The sequence below is a fragment of the Petaurus breviceps genome, unplaced genomic scaffold, assembly GCF_028583685.1.
Source record: "Petaurus breviceps papuanus isolate PSGF00001 unplaced genomic scaffold, PetGlider_PUasm1.0 90903, whole genome shotgun sequence".
NCBI lineage: Eukaryota > Metazoa > Chordata > Mammalia > Diprotodontia > Petauridae > Petaurus > Petaurus breviceps.
The window spans coordinates 6667708-6684918 of record NW_027187376.1 but is presented as its reverse complement, the minus strand read 5'-3'; the positions used below and the strand labels follow the sequence as shown (position 1 = coordinate 6684918).

At 34.7% G+C, this 17211-nt stretch overlaps 1 protein-coding gene across 8 annotated transcripts in view; it reads right to left on the bottom strand.

The window, feature by feature from the left end:
• Window positions 1-17211, bottom strand: part of IKZF2 (IKAROS family zinc finger 2) — a 198857-nt gene that overhangs the window by 10257 nt on the left and 171389 nt on the right. For all 8 annotated transcript variants that reach the window (XM_069075214.1, XM_069075209.1, XM_069075210.1 and 5 more), the window contains one exon: window positions 6202-6339. In XM_069075214.1, coding sequence (XP_068931315.1) covers window positions 6202-6339 — 138 coding nt within the window. The remainder of the gene's footprint in view (window positions 1-6201; window positions 6340-17211) is intronic.

Here is a 17211-nt window from a genome sequence, read left to right as displayed (position 1 = left end):
CTCATGTTCACAATAAAGACTCTAACAAACTAGCACCCCCCACCCCCACCCCCACCCCAGGCTTTCCGCTTCCACTTCTGCCAGTCCTATTTGGAAAACCATGCGCGTTGTGCCTCAGGATTCAGCCTGCACTGTAAAATGATTTACTCCACTGCTTTCATTTGTACAGGATGCTCCCACTGAGAAACACAATGGCTTCTCACTTGCATGGGAATCCAGCTGGCACCAGCAAAAATGGAGTGGGAAAGCAAGGGAGCAAGAGACGAAAGTTGAGAAAATTCACTGCACAATGCAGGTGACCCATTTAATAGCTAATGCAGATTGCTAAATTTGCCAAAATCAAAAGTAGAGTCGGGGAAAGACTTTTTAAATGTGGGGCAGGTTCAAGGCAATCCAGAGTCATTTTTTTTCTGAGTCTGACTAACCTAGTATGCACTATGGTTAGATGGGTTAAAGAACATTTGTTGCTACTATGCACTTTACAGAAGGCTATGAAAGACAAGGGAATTTGCAAAGTTGACATTAAGTGAACAAAAAAAAGTCATGATGAAATTAGAAACAAAGCAACACTTAAGAGACTACTTCCTAAATGCAATGCAGTTTATGAACGGATTTTTCCTATAAACTTTTGTTTCTAATGAAGTCCTGAGATAGAAAAGTAAAACAAATTCATTATTTTTCTCAAAATACAGCAAAACTGATTTTTGAGGCTTGTCCCAAGTTGATTAAATTAATTGGTTATGAAACAAATAACTGTAAAAATGGACAGTTTGGCTACAAATCTTGCTGTGAGTTTTTTTTTATATCTATACAAGCCCAATACTCAAAATGAAACGGGGTTTGGAGTAGGGGGACAGGAATGCACACACCATATTCATCCATTAACTTTAAACTCAGCTTAGCTTCAATGAAACTCATAAGAACTGAACACAGACTGCTCCATAACTCAAATTTTCACTCAAAACCTTGCTCATTATTTTGACTTTAATCCTGTTTCTACCATATTAACAAATTTACCAAGACTGATGACTTGTTGATCAAGTCATTATGTACACCATTAAGAAAGACCAGTATAAATTCTTCAACTTAGTTGATCAGGTTTCTTTTTTTCTTTTTCAGAGAATTCAACATGCCTCATCAGAATATTCAAGGACACACATTCATGAAATACAAATTCACATCTAAAGACACCTCAAGAATTCTGCTATTCCTATAAAGAAACTTGCTTTTTACCTAATTTTCAAACACACAGAATAAATAGGCAAGGGTTTTAATTTCACTTCTCAGGAGAACAGATGACAAAAGAATCCATTCTATATTATTTTGGTTTTGGGTAAGGGTGGTAGTGGGAAAGAAGTAGGTCTGAAACAATGATTTCATTGGTGTGGAAAATTCCCATTGTAGAAACTTTTCCCACAATGCAGATAGACAAATCTGTAACTTACTACCTGTGCTAATGAGTCTGAGTGGTTGCATACTTTGCACAGATGAGAAGTGGGGTTTGATTCTTAGGCTGGGCCTTTATTTCTCTATAATGCCACGCTCCCTCTTTCCTGCTATTACTATGAGAACATAATCTTCTCTCTCTCTCTCTCTCTACTATAATTTTATCTGAAGGGTTTAACTAGAAAGTTAGATGTTTGATTTCTTAACTGCCAGATTTGTTAGTCTATAACTAATTCTCCCTAGTCTCAATCTCTCTGTAGAATTGGACAGTTTTTTTTAAGACCAAGGCAGGTTAGTGTAGTAGATACAGTACCAGTGATATACTTGGAATCAGCATAACCTGAGTTCAAATTCTGCCTCAGATACTTACTATATGAGCCTGAGGTGTGTAAATCAGAGATATTGATAACACCTGTCACATAGGGTTGTTGTAATAGTTAAATTAGATATTTACATATGGCTTTTGCTCTTATTGCTGTTGTTACTGACCATTTTATTTTCCTAGCTATTTTTCCTCTATGGGTTTGAGGAAAATGCTTTCAATTCTTTCTTCTGCAGGATCATCACTCATATTACACCCTTACCTGTGGGTATATCCCAAAGCTCTACATTGGACCCTTTTCTGTCCCTATACTCTCTCTTAGTGATCTCAGCAGTTTCAATAGATTTAATTATGATGTCTATACAGAAGTCACAATCTAGATATTTAGTCCAAGTTTCTTCCTAATCTCACATCACATCTCAAGAACATTTCAAACTGGATGGCATGGTGATACCACAAACTCAACATGTAGAAAACAGAAACCATCAACTGCTCCCCTCTCCAACTGAAAAACTTGGGTTCCTCAATGACTCCTCATTTTCCCTTATCCCATGTGATCAAAACAGATGCCAAATATTCCCAATTTTACCTCCACAATATCTTCTATATCCAATTCTTTGTACTCAAACAGACACTACCTTAGTTCAAGACCTCTTCACCTATCTCTGGGACTACTCAATTGCTTGCTCATTGGTCTCCCCTTTCCTCCCCGCTCCAATACATCCTCCATAGAACTGACAAAGTGATTTCTTTAGCGCATTTCTGTCAGTCTCCTCAATAAACTCTAATGTCTCTCTACTGCCACTAAGGTAAAAATAGGACTTCTCTTTTTAGCTTTTAAAGCCCTTCATAACCTGGCCTCAAACTATCTCTCTCACCTAATCAAAAATCTAAAACTCTCTTCTACAATTCATGGTCCTGAAAAACTGGATTTCTTTCTGTTTCTCACATTTGTATTTTCTCTCTTTGTCTTTTCATTAGACCATGAATTCCTCATATCTGGGATGGACTCTCTTTTCTATCACAGAATCCCTAAATTCCTTCAAGATTCAGCATAAGCACCAATGATACCTTTCTTGATTATGCCAAGTATTAGTTACCTTCATCCTCAGACCAGATTGTATTTAACCACCCTGTATTTCTTTTCTATTTATTTGGCATTATTAATCTGTTAATTCTGTTTATACTAATATTGTTATATTATATATGTTTTATATAATATATTAATATTATTAACTATATAATATATATTATATATGTAACATATACTAATATGCTATCTCCCAAAAACAGCACGTAAACTCTTTGAGAGCAGAGATTATTTAATTTTTGTTTTGTAGTTCCAATGTAAAAATAGTACCTGACACATCGTAGTTATTAATATATTTTTGACTGAATTACAAAATTGAAAAATCCAAAAGGAAAAAACACAAAACTTGTCATAATGTCTCTAGTATGTGAGGAGAGGAGCTATAAGCAGAAAAAAAATGTGCTTTTGGATTAGCTGGTAAATAAATTGTTTACAATTAAGCAGTGATATCCAGGAACAATGTAAAGGCTAGTATAGACAAATACACAGAGATTATACCCAAAAGGAAAGCTGAGTCAATTCTAAATTACTTTTTTAATAGACCGATTTACCTTATTAATTATCTTGTGCTTTGGCAAATACTGAAAAGTTTGTGTTCCCTGAGTACACATCAACTGATAAGTGGGAAAAAGTAGCCTTAAAGCATGCTAGACAGGAGGGGTAGGGCAGCTTGATAGAAAAAAAAAGTATGCAAACTGCAGATGATGAATAAAATGCAGAATTCAAATGCAGTTAATGTGAGATAAATAGAATGCTAAACGTATTGTTTTATCATTTACATTCAGGCAATTTTCTGAACCATCTATATTGGTAGATTTACTTTTCTGATACTTAAAACTACCTCAAAAGATCTAAGATTCCATCAGGGTCTTAGTAGATGGAACTTCTGTGCTGTTGTGGCCAAGCATTCTGCCACTGTGGAAAAGTGTGAGAACCCTTTAACTTGATATCTGCTAACTTATAGCTCTACTCTTCTATGAATCTCTGTAGGAGAAACAGTAAATAATCTACAGATAACTTAATTATGCAGAGCCAGGGAATAATCAACAAAATCCTTTACAAAATTAAAATCAAAGCAAAACAAAAATTGCTTATTTCACAGTTCAATCCTTAATTTGAGTTCTTATCTCCTGCGTAATCTGCTTCCACCCTTTCTAGTGAAGGCTTTACTTATACAGAAAAAAATTGGGGGTGGGGTAGTGGAATAAGGAAGAGCCAATTGGCCAGAAAGGCTGCTTCCCTCTTCCCCTTTTCATCCTCCTCATCTTCAACACTACTTGCCTATGAATGTCACTATGACACACAATGCAAGTTCTCTGGCAACCTTCTAAATAATAATAACTTAATGATACTTTAAGGTTTCCCTGGGCTCAGTGAGGTTAAATAATTTGCTCATAGTTTGAGACAAGGTTCAATTCCAGGTCATCTGACTTTAAATACAGAGCTACAAACTTTACCTCCTTGAATCTCCTAAAACAAATCCAAATTCAGCAAACTGTGACTTAGCATTTCCTATGTACAAGTGTGTATAATAAAATAGGCAGAGAGAAGAACACAATGGAGATGAACTAAGACTTTGGGGAGGGGTGTGGAATGTGGAGGGGAGTAAATATATACAGAAGAGGCCTATTAGGGGATGAAACTGTGATAGTAAATATGTATACAAGAAACAATTTTTAAGGAAAACTGTTTTTCCAAGTATTCCCAAGCCTGTTAAAATAACATAACTCCTGAACAGTTTTTAAACAGCTGACTTCAGATTCTCCTAAGGTCAAAGAAAGCAATAAAATATTCCAAGAATCTCCCAACATCTGTTCCTCTTGGGATAACTGGTATTTGTAATGGATTCTAAGGAAATGCTAGAGGACTAAAGGAAACCAAATTATATGTAGTCAAAGAACCATCTGGTTTTCAAAAACAAAATGTCAGATTTTCTCCAGTGCAGTCACAGGTAGTAAGATAGGTGGCATTAATTCTTTCAAAGTAATTTGAACATTACTTTGTGGAAGTGCTACTCTATCAGCTGAAGCTAACACTTTTAAAATATTTAGCTTACTACTATCAACTGATTTAAGATTTAGGGAAGGATAAAGCCCAATGTGTCTCTTCTGATCATATAAATAACCCTCAGTCATTTAAGGCAGGCAAACATACCTCAATGACAATAGCTTATTGCTGGTTGTTCAATCCAAATAATAATAGCTAATAATAAGTAGCATTTATATTGTGCTTTAAGGTTTGCAAAGCACTTTACAAACGTTATCTCATATATAAATAACTACATACAGTATTATCCCATAGTTCTACATCAGATATTTTACCAAAGACAAGACACCTCAAATTTCAGAACGTTCCCTAAAGTGGGACAAAAGAAAATCCCTGAGAGGAATGTGACTATAAAATGTAAAATCAGATTTTACAGGTGATCTCCACAAATGTCATCATTATAAAATAAAAAGTCTTCTATTCCATCCCAAATAAACCAAAGGAAAAAAGACAAAAATGTAACAAAGGAATTGAAAACATTTCTATTTTCCCATTTAAAGATAGCAGCAATTTTTGGTAGACAATGAGTAGAAAAAGATGACAAAAATCTCCAAATCTAAACATGTGAAGTTACTTTTCATTTATAAGGCAGATATTCTTAATAGTCTATCAAGTATCTTTCTTCATTACTGACAAACAATAAAGCAAATCACTATTTTGTTTTGGATATTGTGGTCTTTAATTTCATGTAGGTGTGCCTAGTTCTGGGGTCTAGTATGGATCGATTCCCATAAAATTGATTAAACAATCTTGACATTTTTCTACCAAAAAACAATAATTCAAAAATTACTTAGCTAAATTGTGAAATTTATTTGTGGTAGCTTTGATTACCAGAATAAATTGAGATAGTAAAAAACGCACATAAATAAACTTTACTTTAAACAAGTTCATTCTTTTGAAAAATCTAAGACCTGTTTGGCACTATTTCTAAAGGCTACGGTTCAGTCAACAGAAAAAAAGGTATGACCATCTTTCTAGTCTCATATGGCAATCCCAAGCTGCTGTCATAGATCTCAAAGTCAAAAGCATATTAAATCATTTTGATTATTGATACCACTTTTTGAAAAAAAAATCACAAGCACATATGTAACTCCTTTATAAAAGAATACAAAGGCTTGATTTACTCTTAATATATGGTAGAGAAATTTTACCTGAACAACATAATATTCTAAGAAGATTATGATGTTAACAGATTTAGGAGTTAGTTTAATCTTTAGGGAAATAAATGAGAAAAACAGAACAACAAAAGTGGCTGTAGAGGAGTCAATAAAAAGTCCTTAATGTCATTTCCACCCACCATGGTGACTCATGACCTGCCCAGAAGCCTCCATACTGACATTCTGAAGATAATTGTGGCAACGTTCCTTGTGTTCCTCCAGTGAACTGCGCTGTTTGTAGCTCCGTCCACAGTAGTTGCACTTGTGAGGTTTACCCACTGGAAAAAGAAGACAGCTAAACATTAGTACACCACAAGCCTCCTCCAAAGCAAAACCAGCACCTACATTTATTGTAGCCCAGAAAAGCCCTTATAAGTGTTATTTAGACCCCAAAGCCTTCACCATTCAGGGCTCACCTCCCACACTGGCAAAAACAGTGTCATTCTCCAAAAATACTAAGAGAGAAAAGATGATAGTATATAAAGTTGACGTTACCTATGGTGATGGGGAAATCCTGAATCAAGTTCATGTTCTGACTAAATCCCAAGCCATGAAAGGCCAACAGGACACACTTTCTTTAAAATGTTTGCACTTTGTTCCCACTGGTAACCCAAGCAGTGGTTCTTATTTGGCTCTCTTACTGCGATTTGAGTCAATCAAAGACAAATCAGAAGCATCTGGAAAGGACCTCTCCCTCCTCTAAACTCAATGATACTTAAACTCCAGTAATATTTTATTTGTTTTCCTATTAAAAAGACTTTATGTTTCATTCTAGTTGTATCTCATATATTTATAATGAATTCTAAGAAAATGCTAGAGAACTAAAGGAAAAGAAATTATATGTAATCAAAGAACCATACTTTGTACAGCCCTCCCTCACTTAAATCCAATTCACTCGCAAGTCATGGCATCACTTTCCTGATATCCTCATTGTCTTCAAGAACGAAGGACCAACAAAAATAGCCAATCAGGACAAAAACATGAATTTGATTCCAAGAAGGAATCAGCTCTGTGCAGAGAAACATACCTCCAGCCTGGATTAAAATTACAGAGCAATAGCAAATTACTCACAAGGGGAACTAAGGGAGGACTATAAATGATCTAGTAAAACTCACTACCCACAACTACTGCAAAAATAACTCTGTGTACACGTACCAAAATGGTCCTTCATTAAAAATGTTGAGAAAAATTTTAATCATATATACAAATAATTTTATGTTGTTTTTGACGTGGTATTACAAACATTATCCATGCATGGTAAAGATTAAAATACAGTTCATTCTTTTCTAGGTTTTGCAGGTGTTACTTTATCATTTTAATCTTTAACTGCTAAATACGTATGAAAATTACAGGAAGAACAGAATTTTAACACAAAGAGGCTGGTATTGATATCAGCATGAAAATCATGCTATAGGGGATTTTTTAAAAGTCACAGTGCATACTAAAATTGTTTCACAATTAAAACGCAGTTATAAATATTTTTCACAAATGCTACATGAAGCATAATTAATCCTTTTTTAAAGATGCTGACAGTCTTACAATGTAAAGACCCTGAAAACAGGGATGAGTTCTCTCTAAACTGTGAATACTACATAACAAATAAATAATGTTTAATGATATTTCAATTCAAAATATGCAGGACATGATAATTACATTCCATGATAATGTATCTCTGTATTGATTCTATTCTTCATATACAAATAAAGATGCTGTTAATATTGCTTCAGTGCCAATAAGTTAGGCACTTTGCGTTATTTCTCTGTAAGTGGATATGGATTTGCACTGGCCCAATGAACAAAAATTTCCAGAGTGCCCACAATGCTGTCTATCCACATCTCATCCATTTCTCACCAGAACCAACAGTATTTGTCTACAAAACAGCTAGATAAAGTTCAGGAACCTCCACCAGGATGAAATTCATGGCATCCTAATTGACATTTATGTAACACTTAGAGTTTATAAAGCATTATCCTCCTAAGAACCCTACTGGACAGGCAATGCTGTATTTACCCTTATGTTACAGTTAAAGAAACTGAAGCTTGGAAAAAGCATTCTCTGTTACCACAAGGTAAGAAACAATGTCTGGGGGCATCTAGGTGGCGCAGTGAATAGAGCACTGGCCCTAGAGTCAGGAGGATCTGAGTTCAAATTTCGCCTCAGACACTTAAAACTAGCCATGTGACCTTGGACAAGTCACTTAACCCCAATTGCCCCACTTTCCCCCCTCCAAAAAGCAAAAAAAGAAACAATGTCTGAGGCAGTAAGGTGGTACAGTATTCAGAGTTCTGGGCATGGAGGCAGGAAGACTGGAGTTCAAATCCAGCCTCAGGTACTTAATAGTTGTGTGACCCTGGGGAAGTCACTTAACCTGGATTTGCGTCAGATTCTTCAACTATAAACAGGGATAATAAAAACAGCTATCTTGAAGGGTTGTTAGGAGGATCAAATGACATAATACTTATGAAGGGCTTTAGCACAGTGCTAGTAGGCACTATGAAAATTTTTATTCCCTTCTCCTCAATAAGTGGTTAAATTTTAAAATGGTCTTCCCAGTCTTGAGTCTGGTGTGCTTTCTACCTGTCTTTTGTGCACACAATAATCTGTAATACTAAATTACTTTAAAAAAATTACCACTCAGTCATCTAAAAACCACATGGAACACTTCATTTCAATTTTTTTCTTACTACAGTGATCCTAACTGTAATTAATAATATTTCTTTAAACAGAATCATTCTCCTCTGTCCAAGGCCCAGATGAGATGCTTAAAAATCTCTGTTGGAAGTTTACAGGTTTTCTTTCTTTTTTTTTTTCCTGAGAAGTTAAAATCATTGGTTATTCAAGGAAATATCTGTAAGTAATCAATGAGGGGGAGGGGGGACATAGGATTGCCTGAAAAAATTAGAGCATCAGAGACTGATCAACTTTCAAATTTCCAGAGATTAAAAAAAAAGTTTGGTTTTATTTTTGTCAGCATATATGTTTACATATATATATATACACACATATATTTTAAACTGTAAATAAATGAGCTACTCCATTTGAACTAGAATTAGATCATAATTGGCAAAATCAGCTCCACTTTTGTGTTAAAAGAGGGAAAAGATTTTTAAAGAAATAAAAAGTAGAGAAAATAACAGAAATTTTTCTAAGTCAAAAAGATCATAAATTATTGTCCTAAAAATCTGTAAGACATAATTATGAGAATGAAATTGCAATTTAATTTTTTAAACTTCTTCTTAGAACTAGCTATAGTAAAAGTTTCTATACCCAAGGTTTTTCATTTATCTTTATGGTATGACACAACAAATAGTGGTTTATGAAACTAAAACTATAGGATTACATAAAATAATGGAAGGGGAAAATGACAAATGTTGTAGAGGATGTAAAAAAATTGGGACATCAAAATAGTTGGTAAAACTGATGCAATCATTTTGGAAAGTAATCTGGAATTATGCCCAAAGAGTTATAAAACTGTATATAACCCTTTGACCTAGCAATATGTCTTTTTCCCAAGGTGATCCAGGAAAAAAGGAAAATAACCTGTATATTCTAAAATATTTCTAGCAGCTCTCTTTGTGGTAGCAAGCAAAGAAGTGGAAATGGAGGGGATACCCATCAATTAGGGAATGGTTAAACAAGTTGTGGGTATATGATTATGATGGAATGCTTCCATGCTGTAAGGAATGATGAGCAAGTTGATTTTAGGAAAACATAGAAAGCTTTGTATGAAATAATAAAAAGTGAAATCAGTAGAAAAAAGAGAGCACTGTATGCATTAACAGCAATATTGTTTGAAGAATAACTGTGACTAAGCTATACTAATTATTATAAATATTCAAATAAACTATGAAAAATTAAACTTTTAATGTGAAGACAATATTTTCTCATTTTAATTTTATGAGGAAATAGAGACCAAGTGACTTGTCCCAAGGTAACACGTGATAAGCACCAGAGATAAGATTTAAACCATTCTATGTATATTTTTTTACTGTCTCTAAGTCAAGCATAGAGTTCACTCCTTATATTTACAGTGTCCCAGAGAGAGAAGGAGTATTCATATTTTACAGAGGAGAAAGGTTAGGTCTAGTCAGACTATCAGTTGGGAGGGATCACAATCCAGGCCCCTGTTCCTGATTTGCTAAAAATCAAGAAGTCTTGGGTTAAAGTGATAATCTAATACTAGCCTTTATACAAAAGATAATTATGTATGTCACCTGCAGCAAAAATTCCTTAGTTTCAATATAAAACTCTTTCTATTCTTCAATTACACTCTCCATCAATTCTGTTCCGGCTGTACCCACATCTTTTATTTGTCCAGAAACAGCTAAATACTAACAAATCTTTACCTAGTTCAAAATATTTCACTGAACAAAATTTCAATCAGGTCCCTGTCCCAAGTTCTGCTGGCTATGTCTTTTTTTGTTTGTTTGTTTGTTTGTTTGGTGGAAAGAGGTAGGGTTGGAAAGAGCATATATAAGAAATCATAGTTTTCAAAGTAAAGCAATAATTTCTACTTGTAGAATAAAAATATCTTATCAGAAAGCTAAATATAAACATTATTGGTTCAGCTACATTTGCACCAAGTAAAGAAGTGCCAAACAATATATACCATTAGCTCACAGCTTGAATTATTCAACTCCCTTCCTGACTATGATGTTTGAGTACTCTTGATGTTAGAGCACATGAAAGGCGAAAAAAGCCCGAGGAGAAAGAGGGGTAGTTTTATAGGTGCTGCTCCTCACTTGGAAAATTCTAATAGGATGGGAAAGAAGAAGGGAGTACTACCATGGAGGAGAAGGCAGAATCCCGTCTTTTTAAGAGAAGCAGGTATGTTACATTAAAACAAGGACTGCTCTTAGTGAGGCAGGGTTACAGATGAATGGATTAAGTACCTGTCCACTTGTCTTCTTTCTCCTACAAATAAACTGAGAACTTTACTAACTCTGTTTATGAAGACCAAAAATCAGCTTCCATAATTAGTTCTATTTCCTAATGACTCAGGCTATTCCACACAATTCATTCTCTAAATTATCTAATTTCTTCAGAGAAAGGCTTATTTTGCTATGTGACTAATATAATACCAACATTCCAATTCCTCTTCTTTAATGTGGAAAAAATAAGTTTAATTAATGTGGGCTATAACAAATTATATACATGCACATCACTATTTTAATTCACTTAAGTAGGGGATATCTGATACCCTAGTTTTCAAAGTTTCAATACCAGGTTAATTCAGGACCTTCAAAACAGTTCCTATAAATTGTTGAACTTTAATTCTAAGAAGATATATTAAAATATTAATAGGGCAAGATCACTGAGATAGGAGAGTACCATAAGCAACTTAAACAATTACAGCCATTGTCACACATAGTCTATATATGGTCTCTCCTAGATAGTGCTTGGTTCTTTAAAATTAAAAATATAAACAGGAAAAACAAATAAATGGATTAGTCATACACATGTATCCAGTAAAGATCATGGAAATACAGAGCCAAAAGTGATATTCGAGGTAATTTAGACCCTTCCCTGCCCCTTCCTCTCTTATTAGATTAGTTGCTTGGTCTTAGCAGTTCCACCTCTATTACATTCTGACCTTCATTCCCCTTTCTCTACTTTAACAAGAACACCACTAAACCTCATTTTTGCCTAGATTTTTGTAATAATCTCCTAATAGGTCTTCCACCTTCCAAGCCTTTTTTCATCACTAATCTACTTTCCTTATAGACTTTTTAAGGCACAAATTGGACCATGCTATTTCCATGCCAAGAAAAAAAGAAACAAAACATAATTTTATGGCTTTCCATTGTTCCTTCAGACAATCTCCACAACCTGTGCTCAATCTATCTTTCTAGACATTTCACATCTTTCCCCTTCAAAAACTCTAAACTCCATTTAAATTGAACTACCAGCTGTTACCTGACCATGACATTCTATTGCTTTCCTCTATTCAATCATAAGCATTTTTAAATGCCTACTGTGTGCCAGGCACTAGGTAAAGCTGAACAAGCCCCATCCTTTGCCTGTGTTCCCTATATTCATCTAACAGATGTCACTGAGTTGTTAATACCTACTTCCTCTCCCAAACCGCTTTTGTATTTACTTCTATTGGGTATATATTCTCTAATAGAATATAAGCTCCTTGAGGGCTGGGACTGCTTAATTTTTGTTTTGGTATGCCTAAAACACTAATCCTGTGTACGTTTTAGGAACTTAATATTGTTTAACTGAAATGAACCCAGTTTTGAATTCTGAAGAGTCAAAAATGAAAAAGCAAAACAAAACATGGAAAGTGTAGTATCATGCTATCAAGTATACAATAGAAATAATTTTTGACATAGAATTTTAAAAGTTGTAATGTACTATATGTGCCACCTCTTTTAGTCTCCTCATTTTATAGTGGGGAAATTGAGGCCATGAAGTATTAAATGCTTCTGAGTGAAAGTCAATGACAGACAGCTCTGAGACTAGAAGAAACTGAGTCTCTTGGACACCATCCTACTGTCTTTCAAAATCTATGACCTCAGAATATCTTAATGGCTTATACAAAGGATGAAGTTTGAAAGTTTCTGGAAATAAATTCAGTACTTTTTCTTCTTAGAGAGGAAGAGTAGCTTTCCATTTTTAAAAAGTGAAAAAGACTTAGCATTCCTTACATTCACTCCAAATGGCTATCATAAGGAAGAATTAGTCCAACAGATTATAAAGCTATATAAATAAGAACGTTTTGTACACAATCCATACAATCTTCTTCAGAGAACAGGAAACATCTTAGTCCTAGCTCCCTTATATTAATTTGGGAAAATCTTATTACTTTTTCTACTGAAACCAATAAAGAAAAATGACCCCTAAACCATGCATGATAATAAAATTATTTCCACACCTTCCCCTTATGCAATATTTTAGGGCATTTCATTCAGCATATATGTATGTACATATATGCTACACATCTCTATATGCATGCATATGTGTACATATATAGCATACTATTTAATAAAAAATCAATAACAGAAAACATTTTAAACCTATTTTATTATCCTTGGTTCACTTTTTCATGCATCTGTTTCTTCTAAAAATACCTACAAGGCACAAAACAACAGCCTGACATCTGCTTTTACCTGGCAATTGTTTACAGAATTGTAAAGCTGAAGACAGATTAACACTGACTGTGCAATCAACATTTTTTCCTATCTTGATCTTTTGCAATCAGGAATTTTAAAACATTAGGTTACTAATTAATACTGATACTTTTTATCCATATTATAAAACAGGATTCCTAAGCCTTGGTATAAAGAAGAGGGAAATACTTTATTCACTATATGCCTCCTACAATATCCATGGACTGAACACAATGGTGAGAACTGAGTCAGGTGGTTTCTTCTGTTTTGATCTTATAGAGATGCCCTAAATGAAATGCCAAAGATTACTTGATCGAATAATAAAGAAATCTTTGGTGATTAAATCAATTTTGTTCCTTGCTACTGGTGAAGTTAAATGTCAGAAACTAAAATTTCAACCAAATGATCCAATCATGATCCACCAGGTAAATGGAATCAAAATCCCTGGAAACTATGAGGATCATGATTAGTATCAGAATGCAAAAATGATAGTACTAATACATGGAGGAGTAATTTAAAAAATCCTCAATGATTTTTACATTCACAAGAAAAGCAAAAAATGACAAAACTTGATAAATTATGCTTAACTGTGATTTTTAAGAAACCTTAAGTGTTTAAGACAGTACATTAAATGTTAGAGACCTTAATTACAGGGTCACATAAACAAGCTACAGAGTCAAAGTATAGTGAATATCCAAAAATCAAATGTGAAGGAAAAATCTAGGAGTAAAAGTAAAAATTTATTTTCAAAATGTATTCCAAATATTTTACTTTGTTGTTTGAAAAGCGATGAAAAAGGGAAATCAAATTTTAGAGAATTTTTCCTTTTTTCGGTTGGGATGTTAATTTCGAGTTCTCATAGTAATTTCAATTTTTCCTACCTTTTCAATGTAGTATAGTGGCAAGTATACCAGGCTTAAGACAGTCAAAAGACTTGAGTTCAGATCATTGCCTTTCCATTTACTGTTTTGTAGAATCTAAATACTTTACTTTTCTAGACCAGATTGTTTTTATCTATGAAATAAGGCCTTTGGACCACATGATCAGTCTCTAATCTCTGTTCCTGTTCTAATACTCTGTGATTCTTTTGATATTTGCTACAAAATGGATCTCTTTTCTCAACGCTGACTGGGGGAAGAGGACAGGGTCTGACATTTTGTAGAGAAATCTTCCTCCAACATTTCTTCACAAGCAATAGTTCCTATGCCCTGCAAAGCTGAGTGTGGATGTTAAGTGTTGTGGGGTTTTGGAGGGGGGAGAGGTACTTTCTCTGCTGCATCTGAAATGTGCGGTCATGCAAAATGGACTATCAAGAAGAAAGAAGAGATTGCAGAATTTAGAAAAGGTGAAAATTTTTCCCACTGAAAATAAATACAAAAATTGCAAGTAGGGCAGTAGGGTATAAGTGGGACATAAATATTCAACAGGAGTGGAAAACCCTTCAGCTGCATATCCAGAATTCAAATCATCAGACATACTCATGGTATCAATGATTTCCCTAAAGGGGTTTTCTGTTGAAAAGACAAGAGAAAAGATGTTAAAATAAGTAATGAAATAAGGGCTTCATCAATACTAGATACCTAAGTGGTCTTATAAGTTAGCACTGGAAGTTAAGAGATGGATAGGGTAAAGCTCTATCAAAAGGGAATAGAAATAAAGAAAATATAGCCAGGGAATATCTTCATACGACTACATTATCATTTAAAAAACCTGATGGTGGTTATTTCTGTAATTCTGCCACATTAAAATATGTACTTATATGTAATAATAGAGTACAGACTTCCCCCTCTTTGGTATTTTGCCAAGCCAGAGTGCTAATTTCTGGACCAATAAAAATAACAATTAGGCCATGGGCTCTTTAGGGACCCTTATCTGAGAAAATGAGAAGCATAAACTAACATGATCATTATTCCAAACTTAACTTTCTTGTGATAAAGATTTGCTTCTTTTCTCCCCTCTTCTATCATATCTGGGAAGCTATCAAAATTTCTTCTCATAACAGGTTTACTTTAATGATTCTCAGGGAAAATGAGTTGATCAAATAACATACATATGAGAATGCAGAAAACTTGAACTATTAAGAACACATACCAGTTTAGCAATAATTCTCTCACCTTTGCTCCCCTTTGCATACTCCCTCCCAAATCTATTTGATTTCTTATCACTTCTGAAACTTTATCCCAAATCAACCATATCCTGCACTTATACAGCCTAAGGAAGTAACTTAAGTCAGATATATTTTAAGGAAAAGTTTAATTAAGCCAAACAACAAATATTTGGGGAGCTAGGTGATACTGTGGATATAGTGCTAGGCCTGGAGTCAGGAAGATTCATCTCCTGATTTCAAATCTGGCCTGGGTCACTCACCAGCTGTGTCCCTGGGCAAGTCACAACCCTGTTTGCCTCTGCTTCCTCATCTGTAAAATGATCTGGAGAAGAAAATGGCTAACAACTCCAGTATCTTTGCAAAGAAAACCCCAATGGCATCATGAAGAGTTGGACCCAATTCAAAAATGACTGAACAACAACCACACCAACAGGTAGCTATTAAGCACCTATGTTCTAGGTCTTATGCTACGTGCAAGTGTCCTTGACCTCAAGTAGTTTAAATTACATTGAATTCCATCATTCCTGAGCTTCTCACAGCCCCTCCTTTCTTCACCGCCCCTCTTATCTGAGGACCTCACCTCATAATTCATTAAAAAACTGAAGCTATTTCCCAACAACTCCCACTTCCTCCTCATGCCATACCTGTCACCTGTCTTTTCCCTCCATGTCCTCCTTCACTCCTGCCTTATAAAAATATGCCTTTTCTCCTTGCCAAGGCAAACCCTTCTACATGCATCCTTAATTTAATTCCATCAATTTTTCTCTAGACTCCTCTATCATCCTGATTCTCTCCCTCTCTAATATTCAAGTTCTCCTTAACTACAGGCTTCTTTCCTACTGCTTCTTCAAAACAATGTATTCCCCTTAAAAGCTCTCACCTGATTGTACCATCTCAGGTAGCTATCAGTCTATCTCTTCTCCCCTTCCTAGGTAAACTCTTTGAGAAAACTGTCTGCAAGTAATGCTTTTTTTTTGCCAGTCACCCTATATTTTACTTCCTCATCCACATTCTCTAAGCTGCAGAAAACCTGCTTTCTTGCCTCCATACAATTTCTGCCTACTGGCTTCTCTTGCATTCTTTAGCTCAAATCCTACATTCTGCAGGCCTTCTTTCTCAGTCCTCTTCTACCTCCCCCCTTCCTACATCACACTGTTAATTCATTCTGGTTAACAAAGTAGGTAATATTTACCTTTAAAGGTATATATTAAATATCTACAAAGTATTGGGAGAGTACTAGCAGTTATGAAAAGTATTTCATGTACAAATGATTCTTAAGATGAATTCTGAAAAGAGCTTACAAAAGGCAAAGGTGGGTGAAGAAAGAATGCATTTCAGGCATGTGGCCCACCAAATACAGTCATTGAGATGGGAGATGAAGTGCTATGTATGAGGACTTAAGAAGGGCTTTATATTTAAGGACAGATAAAACCACCCGATATACCCAGGATCACAAAATGCTAAAATATAACTCAAACCTCAGCAATCATGATGGAAGATACTGCATTCCGGTAAATATATTTGAACTAAAATTTCTATTAAATATTTGATTAAACACTGGACAACTTCTGATATAAATGATATTACTTTATGTATGTTACTGTTTTCCTTCTATGGTCTCCCATATTCCTGTGTTGTTCGCTGGATTTTAACTTTAGTGAAACCACCACCATTACATCATTAAATTCGTGATACTTTAAAAGGTGATAATTATGCTCTAATTACTTTCTTTTTACTTGCAGATAAATGTTTGATAATATTTAGTTTTATTTTCCCTATCTGTTCTGATTTTTTTCTCCTGACATTTGGGAATCTTCCAAGATTTGGCAAGATAGTACAGGCTGTAGACGAACAGGTTTCTTTGACTCATCTACATGGATCAAATAGGAAAAATAAAGGGAAAGGGTGGAGGTTAGCTTTAACAACAA